General features: G+C 36.9%; 1 protein-coding gene across 46 annotated transcripts in view; it reads left to right on the forward strand.

Annotated features, from left to right (window-relative positions):
• Positions 1–25,399, forward strand: part of LOC136827934 (ankyrin-2-like) — a 790,256-nt gene that overhangs the window by 312,523 nt on the left and 452,334 nt on the right. Inside the window, exon 1 of one of the 46 annotated variants that reach the window (XM_067085411.1) lies at positions 10,168–10,465. The exons of the other annotated variants lie outside the window; for them this stretch is intronic. Within the exon in view, the coding sequence (XP_066941512.1) occupies positions 10,295–10,465 (171 nt within the window). The 5' untranslated portion in view covers positions 10,168–10,294. Of the gene's footprint in view, positions 1–10,167; positions 10,466–25,399 lie in introns of those variants that run through there. 46 annotated transcript variants of the gene reach the window in all.

The following is a 25,399-nucleotide window of genomic DNA, read 5'->3' on the forward strand; positions in this document are numbered from 1 at the left end:
CAGATCGAAAATAAACCTTCCATGCTATGTGAGGTTATTAAAGTGTTTTCAGATAAATATGATGATGTTGGCGATGATGATGATGATGATGATGATGATGATGATGATGATGATGATAATGATGATGATGATTATTATTATTTATAGAAATGTCATAATCACATGGGTCACTAAAATGGTGAAAAAATCGACACTGCTGTAACTGTAGATATATTTTAAATATATATTTACACTTACATCCGTGTAGATTTTTTCACCATTATTATTATTATTATTATTATTATTATTATTATTATTATTATTATTATTATTATTATTATTATTATTACCCCACGCAAATAGCAGATACTGAATGAAGGCTCAAATAACCAAGAGAACCTCCCCCACATGGTAGCGACGACACTGTAATAGAATCGTCATCCAGGTACAACGTCATGTCCCCAAATAGAAACTTGAACACCTGCTTCAGTAACGCAGGTGTTCTTTGTCTGACGATATGAACAACTGTGATGTTCTCAACTTCCTCCATCGTTTATTAGTAGGTTATGTGGCGTGTTATCATTGACTCATCCTATAGGTATGAATATTGTCTATCTCTGGAGCTATATAAATTTACTTCTTCAAAAATGCAACAAAAACAGACAACTTTTACGTACTGAAAATTGATCTTACAATTTTTCAAGGTAACATCAATTAATCTGTATCAGATGAAAGACATTTTACCGGTTATTTATCCTGTTTGCTTTCTTCGTTTGGTTTTGTTATGCAGTTTATTCTTCACGTCTTTATTGCTTGTTCGTACTAGCCTTCTTTACCTTAATACTTGTGGCTCTCATTTCCAGCAGTGGTTTTAACGTGCCTGGTAATTTTAAAATTAATTAGTGAGCGGCAGTAATTTAATTTCTCCTGTTATTTTATCCTTTTAGTGCTTAAGGTCTGCTTTCAGCTTATCAGTTTTACTGTTTGTATCCTTCATTCGCACTTACATAGCCTAAATTAAGATGCACACAAACACTATTTTCCTGCATACTCAGTTTGTCCATGACGTTGGATTTAGTGTGGTGAACATCATTTTTTGGCACTCGTATACTGACTTTCGTCACATAAAGATTGCAGCTGTTTTCAGAAAACTTCATACCTCTCTCTCTCTCTCGTTAGGTTTACCCTGATTTTGATGTCAAGGACATCTTCATACAGTGACAACTACCATTGCGAAATAATGCAATCGTTGAAATTGATTTTCTCGATTGGAACAAGGAATAAGAAACTCCGAGGTCAATTGAGAACCTTTGCTGCCCGTCGGAAGTCAAACGAACCTCTATTGTGTTTGGAATTGCTTTCATCAAAGTGTGTCTTCAGTATTTGGAGTTTCCTTTATGCAGTCAGTAACCATGACTTATGTTGTTGCGTTTTTTTTACCTGTATGTTTTTGCCATTGCTCATCATTTATTTTTGTAAGTGTAATTTGCACATCACCTGCAGATAAATTTACGTTTTCGTATATTTCGTATACATATATATCATTTTTTGGCACTCGTATACTGACTTTCGTCACATAAAGATTGCAGCTGTTTTCAGAAAACCTCCTCTCTCTCTCTCTCTCTCTCTCTCTCTCTCTCTCTCTCTCTCTCTCTCTCTCTGTGTGTGTGTGTGTGTGTGTGTGTGTGTGTGTGGTACTCTGGTGTTTTGTCATTAACATAGTGCTTGTTCATTGATATTTAGGTTTGCTCTCAAATTCCATATTTAAAACCTGGCTGTCATACAATGGTTAATATCTGTTAGTGATGGTAAATTAGGAAGGTGTTCCCTTAGAAAGAGAAAACCCATTTTCTGTGGACGTAGTAATTTTCGCTGGGGTGCCGAGTGGAAGAAATGAAGGGGAAACTTGCCTAGATTCGCACTTTTTCTTTTCGTTCAAGACGTAGTAGTTTCATTGACCGTGTAATGCTTTGTTGTTTTTAGTATGTGCGAACAGCTCTTAAAGAAATACTAGTTGCAGAGATGATTCATTTGCATTAAATAATTCTCTAGTTAGAAATTATTGATCGGCCTTTTATTAAAGTTAAAACCCAGTAGTAAGGAAATTTGTATATTTATGCCTAGATATTAGAAAATCTTGATTTTTCGAAAATTATCAAGCTATTGTGATTTATGAGGAAATGTAATGTCGGTAACATTTTGGTCATTCGATCAATGACACTGAGATTCGTTCCGTGTAAATTTAGCACATTGTTTGATGTCGAAAGTGCATAGTATATATATATATATATATATATATATATATATATATATATATATATATATATATATATATATATATATATATATATTTATATATATATATACGTGGTTAAGTGTGATGACAACCGGTTAATACTCAACTCGGCGTTTCTAACTTCATCGTAATTAGTAAGCTGACTTTTGAAACTTTTGCTGTTAATTGGGATGAAGTCCTTTACCACAGCGTTAACTAATTTGACCTATTACATAACTGTGTGAAGTCCTTTCTTAAATGGTGTAATGATAATTCCTTAATGATTCGAACATATTCCCTCTGGTTTTCTGCAAAAGTTAGGTTGAACCTTGGGTATGATCTAATTTCAAGAGCCATTGACTGAATAGATACAGTGTATATGGCACTGTCAGTAAAGAATAATTTTTAACAGCTATGATGAGTTAACTCACTGTTTCTATCATCGCCAATATCGTCATTTCCGTTGGCAAAGAAGTGTTCTTAATATTTTCAGATTTTCAGTCATCATCACTCTCTTTGGACATTAAGGAACGGTTGGTGGTCATTCATTAAATATTCTGAGTGTTCCTGTTTCAGAGTTCTTTTTGCGAAACAGTTGTACGGAAATGGTGATTTTACTCCATTTAATCAAGGAGTGCCTATTTTTAGCTTAGGAATGGCCAGATGTAAAATTAGTTAGATTTATATAGTTGTGCCAGCTTTAGCTGAATAAGTTTTTTTTTTTTTTTTTTTTTTTTTTTTTTTTTCAGAACAGCTCTTGCTATGGTCAACTTTAATTTAGTCAGAACAGCTCTTGCTATGGTCATGGCCTAGGTAATTTAGTCAGTGTTGAGATGCGCCTTTTTATCACTTAGTTTAGTAGTTCCAAAGTTTATCCTATAAAAGGATACACCAGATACAGATGTGCTCCATTTACCCCGGGGATGCGAACTCAGGGGTGAGATAAGGGCAGTGGTAAGATGTTGAAATTTGAATGCTGGTGTTTCTTCTCAGATGAAAGGTCTTTAATAAACTGACTATGAAAAACATTTTTTCACACCTTCCAATGTAGGTTATGAAAGTGGCAGTTCATATTCCATCCCCTATGATGAATTCAGCTCGGTCAGTGAAGTGAAAATGAACGTTTTTAAAATTACAGATATGTCATAGGAGACATATGGTAGCATATAAAAAATTGCTCGTGTGATGTATCATAAGACGGCTCATAATGTGACCATAAAACCTGTGTATTTGTACGTGTGTTTTTGTAGCTTAAGATTTGACGTACTGTCATAGTGCTAGTCACCTTAAATGTAACTCTTAGCTTTGTAATTGGACAGTTTCTGTCTGTCAGTCCTGGCATAGTTGGGTAGTTCGAAAAGCTTTGGGAAACTTGTAGAAGCTTTTCGGATGACAGTCGCACGATTCCTTTTAGATGGTAATGTAAGTTGAAACATATTGCTTTAACGTTATGAGGAAATTTTATAGCGCGTTGTTTGATATCGAAAGATATGCTTTGCCGCAAACATTCTCTTTGCTTGCTGACAGTAATGGCTATAGTTTATAGTAGCATACTGTATATACACACAATATATACATTATATATATGTGTATGTACATGTATACATATATATATATATATATATATATATATATATATATATATATATATATATATATATATATATATATATATATATATATATATATATATATATACACTACGTATTTGCGGAAGTGCGTGTGACATTAAATATCGTACAGTACAGTATCATATGAAATTAATGAACTGATCGTTGAGAAGTAAATTTGGCATAATATTACAAGGAAAGTGAGACGCCGATAGTAATCATATTGTGGACTGTATTTAACATTGTTATAAAATTCTTTTGAATGAAATTCCCTTTGGCTGATAAACAGTTGCAGTGCTTTTTGGAAAATAATTATGTAGATGATTATCCTTCCTCCTTAACTGGGTAGGGTAACATTCCCAGAGCTAATTACTGAGTTTTTGCTACAGGTCCTCTTTTGTATGCAATATTACATCAGCTGGAAAGTTTTTAGAGAGAAGTTGTGATAGGGTCATTAGGGGGAAATTATTGCTTCAAGAGCAATTTCGTAAAAATTGGCGTTTCTTTCTCTCTCCAGTTTCATAGAAATGGTTATATAGGTACTGAATTTTTGTTCCTTTTTTTTTTTTTTAGATTGCATAAGACTTTCCGCATTACTCTTGTTTATCATGCAGTTATTATTTTGTGTAAGAATTCATTTCAGCAGTCATTCTTCTGCATTTAGATCATATGGTTGTGTGACTTCCATTTACATGCTGCTTCTTGATATGATCATGGTTCAGGGACACTATATTCTTCAGTCATATATCAATTTTTATGTCATACACATGAATGTATGAGTACACAATATATATACAGTATACATATGTATGTATATTGTGAATTCATATATATATATATATATATATATATATATACATTCATATATATATATATATATATACACATATCCATACATACTTATATATGTATGCATATATATATATATATATATATATATATATATATATATATATATATATATATATATACACACACACATACACACACACACATCTCAAGGATCCTGTATTGGGTAACGTGATATTAATGAATTCGTGAAATTCGTGTTTACTAACGATGAAATTCCTTTAATATTTATGATTTGATATTTCACGTCAAAATGCAAAGAAGTCTTCAGTAAATATGAAGCGTTGTGATTTACCAACACGAAATGAATGTTGATGTGTTTTGTTGGAAAGTCAGGGCCACATTCCTACGTCTTGTTTTTCTTCTGTATTTCTTGCAAGCATTTTTACGTCGTGCAAACAGGGTTTACCTGAACCAGTTTTCAGGTGGACGTGTCGCTGTAATTTAACCAGATGGGCAGTACATGTCACTGAGCCGAAGGCATGACAGTGCCATCATGTGCCGTGTCCTAGGACTGACTTTCTGGCCTTTTGCAGTTTCACTTTGGTCCTCTTGACCCACTGTGAATTTGAGATGGTATTGTCCCCAAGAAGCGAGTGCGTTTGGTTATGAGTCACTGTGAGGCACAGGTGGGTAAGTGCATCAGGTTGCAGTGCATGAAGGCAGATTTTCTCATTGTCCCAGTGCCTGTGTGGTGATTCGCACGATCTTCAGATTACAACACCTTCAATTCTTGGTGATCGATGGATTCGGGTGTTGATTTCTTTCGGCATTTCTCCTTGCCTTTTTTCTTAATATACTGGTTTTCTGTTTGCTTCAATGAATATTGAAAGTAAGGTAGATCTTAAAATATCTGTCATGCTAGCTTGAAAGTTAAAATGGACTTCGTGCTGAGAGTGAATGCTTCTTTGCCAGTTGTGGGCTTTGGGCTTTGCAGATTTTGCTCTTTAACTAGCGTGTATTTTAGAATCATTCAAAAGGAAATGTTTAGAAGTGTATGTAAGTTTAATAAAGTATGTTCCAGTTCTACCATGAAATTATTTTGATCATGCATTTGTTTAACTTATTTTTATTTCATGACCTTTCTTATCGATTCATACGATCTTTTCTTAGTTGTCTACATTTTATATGGGTTACATGCATATTTCATTTGTCGTTTATACGAAGGAAACCAACAGAGATGTGCCAGATATACAAGATGAAAAAAAAACATGGTAATAAAGTTCCTTGTATGAAATTAAGAGGGTCAGTTCATCCAGAAAACGTCACTGGAAAAAAGAGGCCTTCCATCATTTTCACCAAGGTGGTCTCCCCTAGCTTCAAAGCGAAAAGGTAGCATCAAATTTCAAGTTGCATAGAAGAGGCTTTAAATGATAATCTTGATGTTAACAACGTCATGAACTTTTCAAGGGTTGTTGACATTTTTAAATGATATTTTTTACTTATTTATTTTATGTAATATTTAGTTATTAACTTTAAATTTTAACCGTTTTCATCACGGTACTGAATAACCAAACAGTTCCAGTGCCAGGTCATCAGACCAGACTTTCATAAATCAATCAGTCAGAAGCTTAACTTCAACACCCTTGGTCCACTGATGTTCGAGCATTGCTATCCTGCTGTGGAAGAAGATTGTATTTACGTCCTCTAAATACACCTCTACAGCATAAATGACCAAATTATTGTTTCCAAAGCTTTGAACACAGACGTGTGTTTCTATTTTAAGTGATGGACAGAAGTTAAATGATATTAGGCAGACTGAGTAGGGTGCTTGAGACTTCAATTTAGAGCCGCTGCTGTAGCCACTGTTGCCTGTGATCTGTGGACAGCAGGTTTCTTCTGTGTTTCATTTTGATTTTTTCCAGTTGACTCAATTCTGGTGTTCATTTTCCCCATGACCTAACCCCTTTCCAGGTAGTTAAATTACGATGATAACATCAGATCAGAATCCCAAAGCATTGAAGCCCTCATCCTGCCGACAGACACCACTTGCTTGAAACTGTTGGTAGTCTTCAATTTTTTGTTCCGTCTAGATTCTAGAACCAGGGTGTTGCCATAATTTGGTTTGAATCTTTAATTCTGGTTTAAAGCGGGAACTAATCTTGCAAGAACTTTCGATCAACTTTGAGTCAAAAGTGTCCTGGAAGTTTCCGCTGTGGTCAGCTTCTAATCTGATGTTAATAGTTTTGGTACTACTCTAGCAGATAGCTTGATCTCGGCTGTTTAAACAGTTTGTTGTCCGAAGCAGGCAGTGAATGGCATCCACTTGTCCAGCCAAGAGTTGGTTGAAATCGGTTACCGGCATTAGAGTAATGGAAAGGAAAGGGAGTTTTGATCAAGTGCATTAACTTTGTTTTCATATCTTTGTTTTAGGATGATGCGTGTTACATGTGAACACTGACCAGCCTTCTTTTTTGTCTCTTTTGAGAATAGTGGGCACTTACACCAAATACTTTGCTACGACAATTCTTTCTGGGTGAAACCAAGAAAAATTTGAGTGGTTTTCGCACTGCAGGGCCTTTTCTAAATAAGTAAGGTGAAGATGATGGTAATCCTCAAAGAAGCTAAACGTGATGTAAATCCAGACATTATCCTTGTTACATTTTTATTCATTAGTGTAATTGTCTTAGAATCACTAGAATGCTTGATCATGAAGATAACGATTATGCTTAAACATGAAGATGATGTTGATGATGACATCTGTCATCATCGTTAAGAGCATAGCCATAATGTGAATTCAGTATTTTGTATAAGTATTATACTTCACTATGAACCTCATCAGTCCTTATTCGTGTGGGCCTTCGTCTCAAACCCAGCTTTACACCAAGCCAATATTTCTACATTTACATAATCTAAAACATTCTTTCTTTACATGTTCTGAAACATTTCAGAAAATCTTGTAATTGCTGTTAACATTACCTTCTTTGCTATACATCCTAGACACCCTCCGTATTGTCACTCTGTCGGTTCTTTCATGAGATTTTTCTATGGCCATGTATGCCACACATCGCTTTTTCCTTGAACTCAAATTTCGTCCATAACTTTTCATAACAACCACATACTCCTCATGCCCTCTTCCTTATCTAAACTCATTCAGTTCTTCCTGTTTTAATCTCTGTGTCTTCTGGCTTACTTTTTCAGTCAAAATTCTACTGTACAATTTCCTGCTAAACAAAGAATCATTATTCTGTATAATGCCTAGTCTCCTTAATCAACTTTGCCCTCAACCATATCTTGAAGCTTTTCCTTCTTCCCGACATACCTTGTACCCCTTGGTCAGCCCACTAACACCGTTCAGTGGGGGAAATGCAGCATCTTGCTTGTAATGGCATCAACCTTCTAAACTCCACATTCGAAAGTCATCAAAATGATCACACCTTAAACCCGTAACTGCAGCCTATTCAGAAATAATCTCTACATTTCCATGTTTTAGTTAGACATCCATTTGACCTATAGCCTTTATCTCCGCTGCTGTTTCCGTAAAGAACACCCCTTTCTCCATGTTCACCTCTGTGATTTCAATTCTTACTTTCTTTTCTTGTTCATTTTTGTGACTACGTTATTTCACATCGTTTTATACCTGAACATGATCCCTTCTGTCACGTATTTAGACCTCAAACATTTTTGTTCGTTAAATGTGATATTAATAGAGCATACAAGGTGCAACACTGAGTTCGCATTCGCAAGGTCTGCGATCCTGGCTCGCCGTCTGACAGGAGGCGTACGTCATCCCTAGATACCTGATGAAACCCAGAAGTCTGTACTTTTCCAGTTCCTCCTCTCCCATTTTCTGCTTCTCCCTCCCCCTCTGGTGCGGAAAAGGCGTATGCATATATATATATATATATATATATATATATATATATATATATATATATATATATATATATATATATGTGTGTGTGTGTGTGTGTGTGTGTGTGTGTGTGTGTGTGTGTGTGTGTGTAGGTAGATAGGCAGGACCGCAGTCTAAAGACTTCTTGAAAACTAACAGAGCAGTACTTTTTTGTTAGACATCCACTCTTGAATGGATAAAGGAATTGGTACTTGGTGATATTTACATACATACATACATATGTGTGTGTGTATTTGAGAGCGCATGCTCGCGCACATTTTATATATTTTGGCAAATAACCACAAGAAACATACTCAATAGAATACACTACGTTTTAAGGTAACACGTCTCTGACTGATCATACGACTTGTTGGAAGGCGTCCCCATTTTTTATATACTGCCTTTCTGTTCTTCCCATGCTTCTGTCCTCCCTTTTCGTAGAATATTTTGGACTGAAGAATATTATTTGGATAGTAGATTTAAAGGTAAAGGGACAACTTTATTAAGTGGTTTCTATAACTTTTTTGTAATGGAATATCTCTCTGGTCGTCAGGCAGTCAGGTGAGAGCGATTAAAGTCAGTTTCAAAGGATTCGGAGACGTTTCATGGAGACAGGTATTAGGATTGGCGGGAAAGCGATCCCCGTGGGAAAGGGATGTGGAGGAGCGTCGCTAGTTCCCATGGAGGAGGAGGAGGAGGAGGAGGAGGAGGAGGTCCCTCAAGGTGTAGGCGAAATAATGCCCCCCAAAAACTGCCATACCCAGCGCAGACTTCGAAGAGGAAGCAGCCCAAGCCTTTTAAGCAAAAGGCCCTCCCCCCGATAGTCTGGAATACCTCTGGGGTGTCTTTTCTATAGACTTAAATCTGTGGTCCGAGTTCGGACGAAACCTGTTCTAATCCGAAGGGCTTCGCTCGATATCGTCAAAGTTGAAGAATATTATTTTTGTTTAGTGAGGGACTTCTTGAAACTTCATACTTTCAAAAGAGGATATCTAGTGGACTTTATACTGTGAGCCTTAGGGCAGGTCACAGCCCAAACAAGAACCCCAGAGGCGGCGTCGGAGGCGACGCCGAAGAAGGAGGAGTCTGCAGGGTTGGGCCAAAGGGGAGGGAGAAAGAAGCCTCTGCAAAGTAACGAGGGTGTGCTTTTTGAGGGAGGCGCGCACAGACACCGCTGAGGCGAGACCCACTGCGAGAGAATTATTACCAAGACGACGTGTCGAAGGAGGCCTCCAGGAGGTGACCCGACACCTCTGCCAATATTGAAGTATTGGCGCGGGGAGTGTGGGTAGCCGAAATGGTTCTTCGCAATATTTTCGTGTTCCCCTGGAGAGACAAATGCATCTTATTCCATCCTGTTACTATCGGTTGCGGGATAGCGGGCGGTACCACTATCTCCTAGTACCCGACCGATCGCTTTAAAGTCAAACTGAAGTATATACTCGTGAAAGACGTCGAAGATCCAAAAACCTTTATTTCAGGCAGGGCAAGTGAACTCTTTGAGGGGTGGGGTGGGCTTTTGGGGGTTTCTTTCGGTGGTGCGGGGTTGTGGGGGGGTTGCGGTCGGTGACGAAAGATTAAGCAAAATTCAGTTGTGGCGGTGTATTGTTTGCTAAATAATCGGAATGAAAAACTGGACTGTGGACTGGTTAAAATTCATACTCCTTTGGCAGAGAAACCGCAATTTGCATTATTGGCATTGATCATTCGACGAATCCCGGGGGCCACTTTTCAAATTTCGGATAAATGTATCTGGAAATCGAAATTGATCATAATCGGGGAACTAACAAGAAATTGGTGACGCTCAAGGTAGAGGAGGAATCGGATCGAATCAAGATGAAGTTTGACAGGAGGCCAGATTTTGACATCCCTGAGTTCCGGCTCTTGAAGAGACGGAGGGCGAAGGAACAGAAAAAGGTAAGAGAGAGAGAGAGAGAGAGAGAGTGTGTTTGTGTGTGTGTGTGTGTGTGTGTGTGAGAGATTCTGAGAGTGAGAGAGAGAGAGAGAGAGAGAGAGATTCTGTGTGTGTGTGTGAGAGAGAGAGAGATTTTTGTGTGTGTGAGAGAGAGAGAGAGAGAGAGAGAGAGACATCTGGGTGTATGTGTGTGTGTGTGCGTGCGTGCGTGCGTGCGTGCGTGTGTGTGTAAGAGTCTCACTTGATTTTTAAGCTTCGTTGGTTAGAGATGGACATTCCAAATAACCTTTATGTGTTTTAGTAATTTTCCACCTTGATATCGTTTGAGGACTTGTTTCAATTTATTCTTATATTTATGAAAATCTGGTAAAAATGCTTCATGAATACCTAAGTTCAGTTGCATTAACATTCGCCTTTTGTTCATATTGTATTTTGCGCCCAGCAATAATAATTGGGTCTTTAGGTATCATGTTCCCTGTCACTTCCATGGAAAGATATTTTTTAGTAAAGAATATTTTTATGAAATCGCTACAGAATTCATAAAAAAAGATTAATTATGAACTAACAATTTATGACATCGAATGTCAACAAAAGTTGACAAGTGAGTGGTGCTGCGGAAGGACAAATTGGAATTAATGTTCCTTGTTAAGTGTAGATGATAATGTTAAGAATGTATTTGAGTAGAAGTAAAGTTTTGGTGTGAACAGCGCATACGATGCTTTGCAGAGCTGAATGACCTCAAAGGTCCCAGTGCTTGGCCTTTGGCCTAAATTTTATATTCTGTTCTATTCTATCTATTCTCTATACGATGCTTTAACAAAATCATGAGTAAATTCGAGTTCCCATATAGTTTTGTAATTAACGTTATATATTACTGATACTGTACCAGTGGGCTCGGCTGCGTTGAATTTAGTGGTGTTTCTTAGTGCTTCTTGTTCCTTCAAAAGTTGTTGATGAAATTAAAACTAGTGGCATTTTGTATTTTATATATTTTTGGTAATTTATAGTTACCTCCGACAACGTGGTTGGGTCAAGTTTACATACTCACCCGCGTATGCTTTTGTTTTGGTTCTGTCTGCTCATATCTTAGAGGAAAAAAAAATCATTACACTCCACTCACGACACTTCTTCCACACAACTTTGCACGCACCTGTTGATAATATTTTCCCTTGGAATTTCCCTACCTCACTTCATATATTAGAAATCTCCCGATATGACTTTGGGAAATTTCTTTGATGTGTGGGCTGTGAGTCAAGAAGACACGAGTGTTTTGAGAAGAATTTGACTACGGATCAATATATATATATATATATATATATATATATATATATATATATATATATATATATATATATATATATATATATATATATATATATATATATATATATATATATATATATATATATATATATATATATATATTACCATTCAGCTGAGGTATGTGCCGTAAGTAATTTTTAATCAGGTATTCTAGAAAGACAGAAAAAGCTAAACATGCAGTGGTCAGGTTTACTAAGATCCGGAATCAATTAGATTTCAATTACGTACGAAAGTAAGATTATGGACAAGTATTTCCAATAAAGCTCTAAGAAGAAAATTAGGAATAAAAGGGCAGGATAGAGCGAGAAATAACTGCATAAGGAAATTAAGGAAGTGTGCAGATAAGGTAATGATGAAAGGGAAGTAGAGATGGCTTGGACATGACCTGTGCATAAGCCCCGGGAGAATACTGTGTGTGTGTCAGCTGGGGTTTTGTAGGCACCAGAAGAGTTGAAAGACCCAGACCTATGCGGATAAGAGGCTAGAGATAAGTGGAGATTTGTGGAAGAGAAAGCACAAGAAAGACATGAGTGGGAGAGTTTCACAGAGTATCTTTGCGTCATGCTGCGTTGAAGATTGTTTTGACTGGAATTTCAGAAAGTGAATCAGTTTGGATACTTCCAAGTTTTTCCTTTGGGAGCACTTCACTTTTATGGATTTTTTGTGCGTGGAACATTCCAAAATGTTCAATTATGATTATGAGAGGTCACTTATCGCAGTGGCGTAGGTACTGGAAGAATGTGCTTTTTTTATTGCGATTTGGCCAGCGGGTCTTAATAACATTCTGATGTGATAACCTTTCCATTCTTGAAGCTGACTCACGTGATAACCTTTCTATTCTTGTAGCTGACTCACGTGATAACCTTTCTAATCTTGTAGTTGACTCACGTGATAACCTTTCTATTCTTGTAGCTGACTCACTTGATAACCTTTCTGTTCTTGTAGTTGACTCACATATTCTTGTAGCTGACTCAGAATTATCAGCCATTTTTCTACAGGAGGGTAAAATAAAAATGAATTTAGGTGGTAAAAATTTTTGCTGGGCTGCCTATCTAAAGATTATCAGGTTGAAATATTCAACTATGGGCACAGCAAATAAATACTTGCCAATACTTACCAGTCTAATACTTTTACTGTTTCTGTAGGTTTTTATCTAATAATACCTCCTTTCATATTCATCTTTGGGCTATTAAGCGTAAGCGCCTTTTTTTTTTCAGTAAACGTCTCCTTAGCTTCTCGATTAATTTGATTCTGTTCGCTCAGAAGCACTTCTTCCAGTAGTCATTAACTTTCAATGTAGTTAACCGGAGTAAGGGTTTTAGTTTTTTTGTAATATTTCATACTCTTGTTATTACTATTAATCAGTCCCAAAGTTCATGTTAAAACATAGAATAGTTGTCATATTTCATCATCAGATCTATTTACTCAACTGTCTTTCATCATTATAAATCATCTTATTTTGTTGTTCATATATGGAGTCTTAGTGCCAGATATTCGAATTTTTCGTATTTACACTTATTCTTTCGCTTTACAATTTCCAGTTTTGAAGATAACTCCGCCACGAATTTTGTCAACCTTTGGGTCAAGATGGCATTCATGGCAAGCCGGTATTATTTCAGCATTTCATCTACTGATCAACAGCCGCAAATATTAAATGTACGATCAGGTCACAACAAATGGAACGATCCCTTATGAAAGGAATGAGTTGATTTCAATGGAGAGAGAGAGAGAGAGAGAGAGAGAGAGAGAGAGAGAGAGAGAGAGAGAGTAGTGCGTCGAATAATGTTTACGTGGAAGAAACCTGTTAATTAAGGTCTATTGTATCCGGTTTCATCTGACCGTAATCTTATGTTTCATCGATGATTTTATCTGGTTTTTATATTCGCGTTCTCTCTGCTTGTCCAGACAACATTGGCTCGATTACGGCTAAGTGGAATCACTGACGAATGCCTTGAAAGGTTTAGGGCTCAAGATTTATTTTGGTGTCCGCTTTGGTTTTTTACGATAAGGTTGGTTTTTTATTAATTTTAACCTTTGGCTTTTAAGGACGAATATGTTTATCTTAGAAGGATATATGTATTGATGTCACCAAGACGTGTTCCTTGTAAATTCTTCAGTAATCATCCACTATCGGAAGCTTCTGGGTGCTCATTTAGAGTATTTCATAACGCACTTGATGCCACCCATTTTCTAGTTATATCATTTATAAAGGAATATGAGTTCTTTTCTTATCATATTTTTGTTTATCCTCATAGATATTGATCTCACGTTATTAAAAAGAGAGAGACGGTAAAGGGAGAGTTATAGGCAATAACAGTGCTATTTACGCTTCGCCTACAATACTCTGGTGGAATTTTTCCCACCGGGCAAGTTTCATTCGTGAAAGAAAAGTGATCCTGAGTTTTTACATCTATGTAGATCTTTCGTATTTTTGTCTTATTCGATCCCACATTCTGTGGCTGTGGCGTTGATATCGAATGATAAACTATGATTCCCACGGCCCCTATTTTAGCTATTGAATTCACCGACCAGGCCGTCTGTGGTTAGTGTTCGCATTGGTCATTTATTTTTGTGGTTGTTTCTCTTTCTTTACGTCTTATGAAACGTCTTATCAAACTGATATGTATGTATGTATGTATATATATATATATATATATATATATATATATATATATATATATATATGGCCATTATATATATATATATATATATATATATATATATATATATATATATAATCAACTATGTTCCAACGTAAGGAAAAGGAAACTCGTATAGAGTTAGAAAATGTGCTAGAGTTTCGTCCGCCAGTGGAGCTCCTCTTGGAGCGTTTATTTAGTAATGCTTCAAAAAATAGTAAATGCTCCCAGAAGAGGTAAATAGGCGGACGAAACTGTTGAACATTCTGTAACATTTTACGTTTTTTGTTTTCTTTACATGAAATACAATTGAGTGATGGAGCTTCGTGGCTAAGAATATTAACTGTTTTATACATGCATATATACATGTGTGATGTATATATGTATACACATATACATATGTATATACACACACACACGAATTCACTCTACCTTGGGAATAATTTACCCCCGAAGGTAATTAGGATTAGAATTACAATAGATAGATAGATACTTATTCCCTGGCCAGGATTCGAACCCGAGCCTTTGGTGTAGATACAGTAATAATCGGTGGACTTGACTGTGTGGCTATGAAGGAAAGAGACACGGATATGGGGATGTAAAAGTAGATGGCTCTAGTTTATATAAAGTGAGAGTGTGCTGAAGAACACGTGACCCCGGATACATTTAGGTATTCAATTTCAGTAGTGGATTAACGGGGAGTCCCTTTTATATGTCGTAGCTAAGGGACTGTTTTATTTGCGTTTTAAATTGAAATACTTTATTTGAAAATTAAAATGTTTTGCTTATAGAAGTGGACAAAACGCACCCTTTCTTTGCCTTTTTTTCTTCATGCCTCCAAAATTTGTCTTAACATTCAGTTCTCAGTTTTAAAGCGATTTTTATATTGTCACAAAAAGATAATTTGTTAAGGTTAACTCAAGGGTCGCTGCATTTTTCCGATATATGCCTTTCGTATTTGGCACATTTGGTGTGCGCCTTCAGTATTCACATTTTGAAGGAATGTGCGTTGGTGACTGGAGGTTAGTGTTGTGTTAGAAGTGTTCATTATAAATTCGTAAACATCTGATTGTGCTTTTGATGAAATGTAAATTAAAATAGTGGCTTAGTAATTCGAACTTGTTTTATGCATCAAAGGCTTTCGTGTGTTTAAGTGTAAAAAAAGTACGTTACTAGATTTATGAGACGCACCTAAGTTATGCATCAAAGGCTTTCGTGTGTTTAAGTGTAAAGAAAGCACGTTACTAGATTTATAAGACGCACCTGAGTTGGTTTGAAATTAAATGCAGTTGCACTTAAGATATCCGACAGGTTTACATGCGCAAATCAGATTTTATACAAACAGTGTAATTTTCCTTCCCAAAGTTGTGTCCATTATATTCAGGTATTTTTATGAAAATTTTGAGGACGTGACAGCTGCGTCAAGCTAGACTTTTTCACTTTCTCTTTGGAGCATGTCGGCTTATGCCTATCCAAGCACTGCAGCTTGTTTCAAATAAGTACCCTAACATATACGAAAAATAGTATCATTAATGAAAACGGAGCGAAGCTCTGCCGTGTACAGTGATTTTAGTCAGAACTTTTCACTTTAAGCTCTGGGATCTTTGTGATCTATGAAATCATTTCGGTAAAACTAAAGATAACTGTAGTCCGAGCCCCTCTGGTTCTGCACTACCAGTTTACGTACAAAATGGGCTCTGTGCTGAGTACCAGAGACAGTAAATATCATAAAACACAGAAACAACATACACATAAACCAGAATCGGTAAATATTCCGGTAGGTGACTTACGGTAACCACGGTAGTAGTCTTCAGTTTTGCCATAATCATTATGAATAATACATCTGAGAAGTATAATTCATGTGCGATGAAACAACATACTGTATGTTGGTCCAGTGTAACACGATCGGAATAGTGTAGTTACCCCTGTGTGATATTGTAGGTGAGAATCCATTCTCTGTAAGTGTAGGTGCCCGTTTTCTTTAGTCAGGAAAACTGAATTCTTCCATTTTCAGATATAACTTTCCCATTGTATTTTACTCAATATAGCTTCCTATTCTTGTGGAATGCAGCTGTTCGAAACCGTTACGTATCTTCGCTATGCTCTGTAAATCTGGATTTAATTAAGTTTAGTAACTGAAACATGAATAGAATGTCCGTAGATTAAAAGGTACGTCACACAAACTGTCGAACTGTGGAAAGTGCTTACGATGCTAGTTCGGGTCAGGCCCATTCCTTGTTTCTAGTCATTATGTTTCTTTATCCTTTATTCTTGTAATGAAAATCCTCCCTCCTTCATCATCATGATTAGCGCAATTCTGCGTACAATCGTTTTGATAAGGTGATTTTCAGCGTTGTTTATGGACATACAGTACGTTGAGGAATTTGTTTTGTAATTGCTCTATGTATCTGATTCTAATATAGAAAATTACAGTTAAAGTAAATGGAAAATGTATTAAATATTTTTTTCTTTTTTACAGGTAAGGAAGTAGATTAAACAAGGCAGTCATTTGGCAAGAAAATGGTGAGTTTTTTTTATTGAATTTGAAGTAATTCTTATTTCTCTAGTGTAAGGTAGTAGACATATGCATTGTTATTCCATGAGCGATCACATTATCTTATTTAGAGTAAATGTTTGAGCTGTCTTATGGTTTCATAATTAGATAATCTCGTACGTATGGAAACCCTATTTAAGTTATTTCATACTGTTGGGCAACGACGGTTTCTTGTTTACTATTATCAGGCATTTTATCATAAAATATTTTATTCCGGTGTTGTTTGCATATTTGTCTTTCGTGACGTGATACAGTTTCCGCACTGTTTTCCTATACTAATCGTAGTCATAGTTGTCTGTTTATTTACTGTTAATGAATGTCTTTTGATAGCGATTGGAGGGGGGCGAGTTATTTTCTGCTAAGCCCTTCAGACAGCTTAATAAAACTGAATGCTGTGCGCGGTTTGTTAGATTGTTGGAGTTCCTAGACCTAGGTTTTGGTGTTTCTTCGCTATCGATTTTCGAGGAACCTTTTATTTTTCTGAGTGTTTTCTCCTATTTTTCATTTCACCTTTTATATTTCAGTCATTGCTTATATTAAAAAAGTTTTTTTGTTAATGAGATTTATTGTGGGCGAGAGAGGTTTTAATATTATAGTTTTAATTTCATAGAAGATGGGGCGATTGCGTAGCGTATTGTTGCTGACAGTGTATTTGACAGTTCGTATAACTTCACCGGGGATGCAGAAGCAGTAAGAAGCTTTATTTTAGATGCTCTTTAATATTTCATCAGCGTTTCATCCTGCTTTCAGACAGATGTGCCTACAAAGTCTCGTCGTATTGACTTGTCAAATATTCAGGGTGCACGTGAAAACGCTCTCTCTCTCTCTCTCTCTCTCTCTCTCTCTCTCTCTCTCTCTCTCTCTCTCTCTCTCTCTCTCTCTCTCTCTTACATGTATACGGATGTGTTGTTACATAGCTTATAAAAGTTCATATTACACAGATGATCTCTGAGAGGGCAGCGATTTCATAATTTAACCATGAAACTCTGTTTGGGGATTTTCAAGAATCTTGATGAATTCCTTCCCAGTGGCCTCGACCAAGAACCGCATTCTGGACATGTGGAAAAAATTTGTTAGCGGCCCCTGAGCTCAGCGGGGAGCATTGATATGCATTGCCAAAACTTGCAACCTTTTTCCTAGGGGGAAGTTCACGTGCGTAGGGGGGTTTTGATGGAAATGTGGGCGGATCTCCCCTCGCGCTCCTTCCCCTTCCTTTTATTTTTGTTTTGTTTTAGGGCTTCGACTTGTTTGTAACAGATGGGGTTTGATGCGGTCCTTTGCTGCGCATCTCTCGCGCGTTGCTTTCATGGGACGTGGAATCATTTTCCGTCTCTATCCGTGTCATTTCTGTTGTGCGTATGTACTGTACATGTAGGTATGTTTTGTGTATTATATGTACATACATACGATATATATATATATATATATATATATATATATATATATATATATATATATATATATATATATTATACATATACATACATACATACATATATATATATATATATATATATATATATATATATATATATATACATACAGAGAGAGAGAGAGAGAATGTTTGTGAGTGGAAAATTAAAAAAAAAACAATGTTGAAACGTTGATTACACCGCCAAACCGGGCATACCGCAAAATAACAACAGCCAAAAAATGTTAAGACTATGTAATTACGTTTGGCTTTAATCCCAGTCCCAATATCACTGCCAGCCGTCCAACTTCTCTCGTACCAGATTCTCTGCACCATCCGTAACACACTGTACAGTGGAAGGTTACAGCCTCTACACCTGAAAGTATCTTAATGCCAGTAAATTGCCGATGTCGTGTATTTTTATTTTATCCTGTGGCATTCATGTTAGCCATCTTCTTTTTCCTTGACAACAGATGATGGGTGACATGGATAAACACACCGCACAGTTAACTTTCATACATCACAGAAGTAGTTATATCCCCACCTCATTTTTGAGAGCTTGTATTACGAGGTTATGGACTAATGTTACTGTTTGCATTTGCGCAATATATATCTGTTTGATATCATTCTGTGTTATTTCAATTAGAACTAAATTTCTGGCGTATGTAAACAGAATAAGATGAACATACAGTTACCATGCTTATTAATGAGTTTAGATCATTATCGACATGATAGTACTTCAGCTATTAAGTATGGATGTTGGAAGTTGGGACTCTTCAGTTAATGTTATAAAAGAAAGAAACCTTTTTCACTAGAGCATAATTTCAGGTGAGCTTTTGATATGTACAGTATAAAAAAGTGTTCTAGTTATTCGTATTCCATAAAGTGTAATAGGTGCTCTGTCTTGATAGTTCTTTCGAGTTGGGATTCCGTTGCTTCTCTCCGTAGTACAGAAAATGCGTGATTGGTGTCGTAATTATTAGAAACTGGAATATTGCTCCGCTTTATGATAAACGGATACATCCAGTGCATTTTGTTCACTAATGATAAACACACAAAAGCGAATTTTGTCTGAGAAAACATGCGGTGTAAATTGTAAAAGTCTCTCGGCGGTGTTGATATGTGGAAGTTGCCGTGATAAGGAAGTTAGCAAATCACTGGGCGTTGATGGTAAGAGCTTCTTAAAATGTTGAGACGGGGGTTGGGAGGGCCACTTGAGGGCAGGGGGTGCCACAGCATATGAGCGATGCCAGATACGAATTTATCTCCTGTTAACTCCGGCGCTTTGGCTCTCTTCCCGGACACCAGATTCTTCTTCTTTCCTTCTCTTCGCTCGTGTGTCTGTCTGTGTGTTTCGTCTAAAGCTTTTCTTAGAGAAAATGCGCACATGGCTATTTTACCGTAACTTGACAGGTTCATGTATCAAAACCCGTGAATTAATGATAAAAAAGATAAATTATGTATTTCATCTGAAACTTGCCCTAAGGACCCATGAAATGTGGCCACTTCGTATTCATATACTGCTGAATCCAGTTGCATTTATACACAGCCATACCTATAAAAAAAAAGGCATTTGTGATCTCTCATCCCCGTCTCTCTCGGCGGAATGAAAAACAGTCTTCGGATGATAATGTACTATGTAACAGGTTGGGATTGGGCGTATTGGGCTTCACTGCAACAATAAGGTTATTGTAAGTTTTCAAATGTTAGCGCAGGAGCAGTAATTTCACTTGTTCCTGACATGTAAGAAAATAACCAGGCCATGATTCGGCTGTTGAAGTAAGAGTGTGGCAATAGCCATTGTGTTGTTTTTTCTCTGGGGTCACGCAAGATTTGCACTCACGTGTTTCCCTTCAACTTCCTTCGTGCCTCAGGAATATATATATATATATATATATATATATATATATATATATATATATATATATATAGGTGTGTGTCTGTTTGTTTATATACCATACAAAGATTTTGTTTATCGGCAGGAAAGTCATTGATAATGTGTAATTTGTTTGTGATGTTTGCACATATGCGTTTGTGTTGTTTGTAACGCTTTTGTGGTCATTTGCTTTATAATGTCGTTTTGTATTTGTTTTCTAGTTAGTGTGTAAGTTGGTATTTTTCCTACCTTTCATTACAAATCGTCGAGATGTCGAATTCTGCGCAGGAATGATATATACACATACTTTAATGGCATTACATTGTTATGTCTTTAAGTATGTCCTGAAGCTTGCTTGGTTAAATTTGATGATTTCCATTCATAATTTTCTTCCTTGACATTCGATTGTTTATTTACTTAAATTCAGTGTCTAGACGCCCTCGAGTATTGCCTTCCCTACCCCCTGAAGATTCAGCTTTGCGACATACGAGTTATTTCCTGACTGAGTATCAGGACCTTATTTCTTCCTGCTCCGCCTCCTCCGTTAAAGCCTTCGACCGTGGATAACTTCATTTTAGCTTTTTGAGCTCGGATATAACTGTATAATATCTCTCTCTCTCTCTCTCTCTCTCTCTCTCTCTCTCTCTCTCTCTCTCTCTCTCAAATTCTTATTACACGAGAATATAACAGAGGAAGTTAATATTTAAGGTTATTCACACGTCTCAAAAATCGTACTGACAACAAAAGGAATGGTTTATCTAATAAGCTAAAAACTATACATACGATATATTATGAAATGCTGACGATAACATTGCTCATTTCTGGCTATATGCGTGTTCAAATTAAATCTCCCCATCCTAATAACAAATCCAACTACATTATGTGCCAGACGATCCTGAAAGATGTAGTGATGTGGCTGGTGTTTAGACGAACAGTATGTAGTTTTACATGATATAAGGAAGTGATTAGACAAAAAACGTGTGGCATAAAATTGGCATAAATTTACCTGGCTGTATCAGGGACATAACCTTGCACCAGACGACATACTTCTTTCTCTACAGCATTACAAGTCAGAGCCTCCAGGTACATTATTCCTTGGTCGGGTGAGACTGGGAAATTAATTGCTAAATCCCCCAGTCTGACCCGACACAGGAATAATGCACCTGGCGACTTGGACTTCTAATGCATAAAGAGAGAAGTGTGTGTTCTGTTGCAAAGTTATGCTCCTGATACTGGAATGCTAAACAGTTTGATCAATATATGCGACACATTTTCTATCTAACCACTTCCTTTATAGCATGTAAAACTATATAATGTTAATCTAAACACCAGTCACACTACTCTCCAGTCGGCCTCCCCCTCGTCCTTATCAGCGTTCAACAATCATGTAAGCAAGGTGGGTTGAAGGCGTCTTCTTTCTGTGATCTCTTGGAGATGGAAGATTAAGAAACAGCTGGAATACTGAAACCCTTCGGATTACTCTATCAAAAGTTTACGAACTGTTTGATAAATTGCATCAGAAAGTTAAGATGGCATTGGGCCTCACAAAAGTAAACGTATCACTGTATCCATCGAATGAAGAAATTTTTGAGTGCCTATCGGAGCCTCAAGATGATCCAGCTTTCTTTTTCCTAATCGATAACGAGCTCCTTATGGAGAAACTATCTAAAAGGAAATCGACACTCTCATAGCTAAGTCAGCAACTTGGCTAATCCATTTCCATGTAGTGTTACTGAAATCTTAAGAAAATTGTACATCTCGAGTCTTCAAGCACTCTTAACTTGCCCATGAAAAGCTGTCTCCTGAAATCATACCGACCATTATAGTTTAGGACTTTACCTTATTTACATCTTTGAAAAAAATCGTCAAACACATGACCCGCAATGATCTCCCCCAGTCAACTAACTAACATTGCTTCTAGACATAGGAGTTCTATATTGTAGGCATGAACGCTATGAAATATTATGTATCTTCTAAATCCAAGAGGGTTTGGCTCCAGACCACCCTTTAAAACCAGACGACTCTACCCTTCAATCCGTCCACAATCCTAGAACTGATTTCAGATGCTGTCTACCTCAACCTATTGTACATCTACCCAGCCGAGATTACTCGTGCAACATTATCTGCATTTAGGGCTCGCTACTAAAGGACCGGTCTACCTCACTGATTATCATCCTTCTCATATCAACCATATTTAAATTCTTGGATGCCCTGTCAGATTAGACAAGAATCATTGCTGTTGGTTATTTCAGCGATCCCATCACGGGACGCAATTATAATTCGGTTTGGCACCATGTATTCAATTGCGAAGTCAAATCTAAAATAAATTTTGAGTAACTTTAACAAATGATGGGCCTTGCCTAAGAAATCTCCCTTCCCGTTGGGATGCAACCGAGTTTCTCTTATCTTCATTTCGTAACAGTTCATATCCATAGACTGCGTAGTATGTTCATAAGGTTTGACAGCAGTGCATTGACAAATACCGTTTATAGATCTGTTGGCTGATCTTGGCATGTTCGTCCAGTGTGATTTGAAATGAGTGGGATGTTTGTGCCTATATGGGTTTGCGGTGCATAAATCATTGCGTTATATATAAACGGAAATTTTGTAAGGTTTCCAAGTTAAACAAAATTAGGCCAATTAGTTTAAATTTGGTGATAAGCGTTTATTGAGAACCTTTGTAAATTATAATGCAGTGCACTTGTTAATGGTAACTTGGTTAAATTTTTGTTAATACTGAGTCTCTTTCTCGTTGTTAATACTGAGTCTCTTTCTCGTGGTAAGTAATTTATTATGTCGATGAATAAAACACGAAAATATTACAAAATACTCAAGGAATTGCTCATCTTATGATGGAAATTTACTAGATATATTTCCAGACCAAGGAGGGAGTAGTTGCTCAGAAATTGTCAGCATGAACATAAAGCAACATTTATTTTTTTGTACTATGAATTTCCAGTACAATAAAGAAAAAAAAATCTGAAATAATCGGTATAGCTCAAGAAGTAGCTATTAGGTTGAATTGACATGATCCACAAGGTCTTGTAAAGGGGTAGAATTCTGACTCCAAGAGAACACTGATGAAAATGGCCCCCAGAGAACCACCAACGAAGACTCTTGACCAGAGAGGAGATAAGACTGAGTCAGGGATTAAATCCACTGTTTTTTTATTCAGTCCTGTCAAGAACTAATTATAGATAGAAGTCCCTCAGATGCTAGAGTATTATTTCATTAAGAGGCTGATGATGCCAGTATGAATCTTTATCATTTAGATGAAGAACTTAGGTCGAAATAAAAAAACAAAAAATGCTGATGGAAGTGGGTATCTGAATCACTATCCTTTTTTCCTAACGAAATAAAAAATTGAGCGGAGAGGAAACAAAGGATAAGTAAGAATAAGCTAGGAATCATTGGATTTATGTTGTGGCAAGTCTTCTCTTCTTTACTGCAGTAACTTGCTCTCATATTTTTGCTTATAATTTTAAGTGGATTTTGGTGTGAAAGACATTTTTGTTCCCTGCTTCTCTTGTACCTGTAGCTAATGTGACGGTTCAGGGACGCTTTTTGTCAAGTTTTACAGCCCAGCAAGAAGCTGGTTTATGGTGCTTTTAATTCTCCTTGCTCCTTGTTAGATCCAGAAGTAAAGTGGGCTGTGTAATGTTTTGCTCAGCAACCGGAAGTTGACCGGTATTATAGTTTGGGTACAGGGAAAAGGATTGTAGTGGTTTTTATTCTTTCTGTAGTCTGCAACTCTATATCAAGTATCAACTGTCGTTTCTCGCGAGGATCTTAATAGTTTCAGCTGAAGTTTATTACTTTTAGGGAATTGCATTGCCAACGGAGAAGTCATAATGAAATGATGACATAATCTGAAGATTGTCCCAGTTCCGGTTTATGATTTATGAAAGTTCTTTCCTTGTTTCACTTTCAAGTTTGTTTTATTAGGCCTGGATAGTAAATGGTTGTTCTAACCCAGTTTCCACCATTGAGAAGAGCTCAAGATTTTCCATAGTTGTCCTAAAATATTCTCTTATTTCATTACTCAGATGGGAGTTACATTATCAATTGTCCGACTCTATAAACGGTATTGAGGCTCTGCGAAGCGTCCCCACAGCCCCAGCTGCACTGTTTTCTGCCTAAACATCTCATCAGTCCCATTTGGTCCATCGTCACTTAGCTGTCAAACTTCCTTCGCTGTCATCCATCTTTCATTCTCATTTCAGGGCATATTCTTCGGGCGAGCCTATTATAGTATCCAGCAGTGTGACTCAGAGGTGTCATTAAACTAACTGGTGATAATAACACCTTTTCTGACCCACAGCCGAGATTTCGGTAATTCACAATCCGCGGGTTGCTGCCATTCAAGTTGCGCAGTTTTTTTTTTTTTTTTTTCAACATGCTTTGTTTTATGAATACTCGTGCTCAGGGGATAGCTTGGGGGATTTAAGGTGTATCCTGGAGCTCAGCAGGATTTGCATACTTTTTCAAATCCCTCGGTGATATATGCAGCCTCTAGATCCCCGGAGACTCTCTCTCTCTCTCTCTCTCTCTCTCTCTCTCTCTCTCTCTCTCTCTCTCTCTCTCTCTCTCTCTTCGGCCGTAACGACTGCCCTTTCATTTTTCATTCTGTGTGAATCTGTAAGCTTTTGCTGGAGGGGAAAATGGCCAGGGAAAGATTTACCTGTCCTTTGATGTTCATTTTACGGTTCGTCACCCTATATGGAAAGGAAAGTGCAGTCTGTCGGTATGCGATGGTCTTTCAGATGTGCATTCTTGTTTTATCGCAGTATGAATTTTTGGTCACTTGTACTGTGCACACTAAACTTCTCATCCTTGTCACTTTAAGTCAAGTCGAAGCAGAGCCTACAAAAGTTTCATTTACAGTATTCACTTATATTGGAATGTATATCAGCATGTATTCCAGTGGATGGTGAGTGTATTTTAGGTATAGGTGAATCTTCGCACAGACTCACGAGTATATCACTTTGAAACGAAAGACTCGTAATAGATAATAAAAAATCCATATGTATTGAAGGCAGGGAAGGGAGAAAAAGTTGTAATTGGTCATTTATAGGAAAACCTAAGAATTATTTACTTAGTAAGAGCCAGCTTTGGCTGTTACACTGATTTAAA

Source organism: Macrobrachium rosenbergii, chromosome 42 (assembly GCF_040412425.1).
Source record: "Macrobrachium rosenbergii isolate ZJJX-2024 chromosome 42, ASM4041242v1, whole genome shotgun sequence".
Taxonomy (NCBI): domain Eukaryota; kingdom Metazoa; phylum Arthropoda; class Malacostraca; order Decapoda; family Palaemonidae; genus Macrobrachium; species Macrobrachium rosenbergii.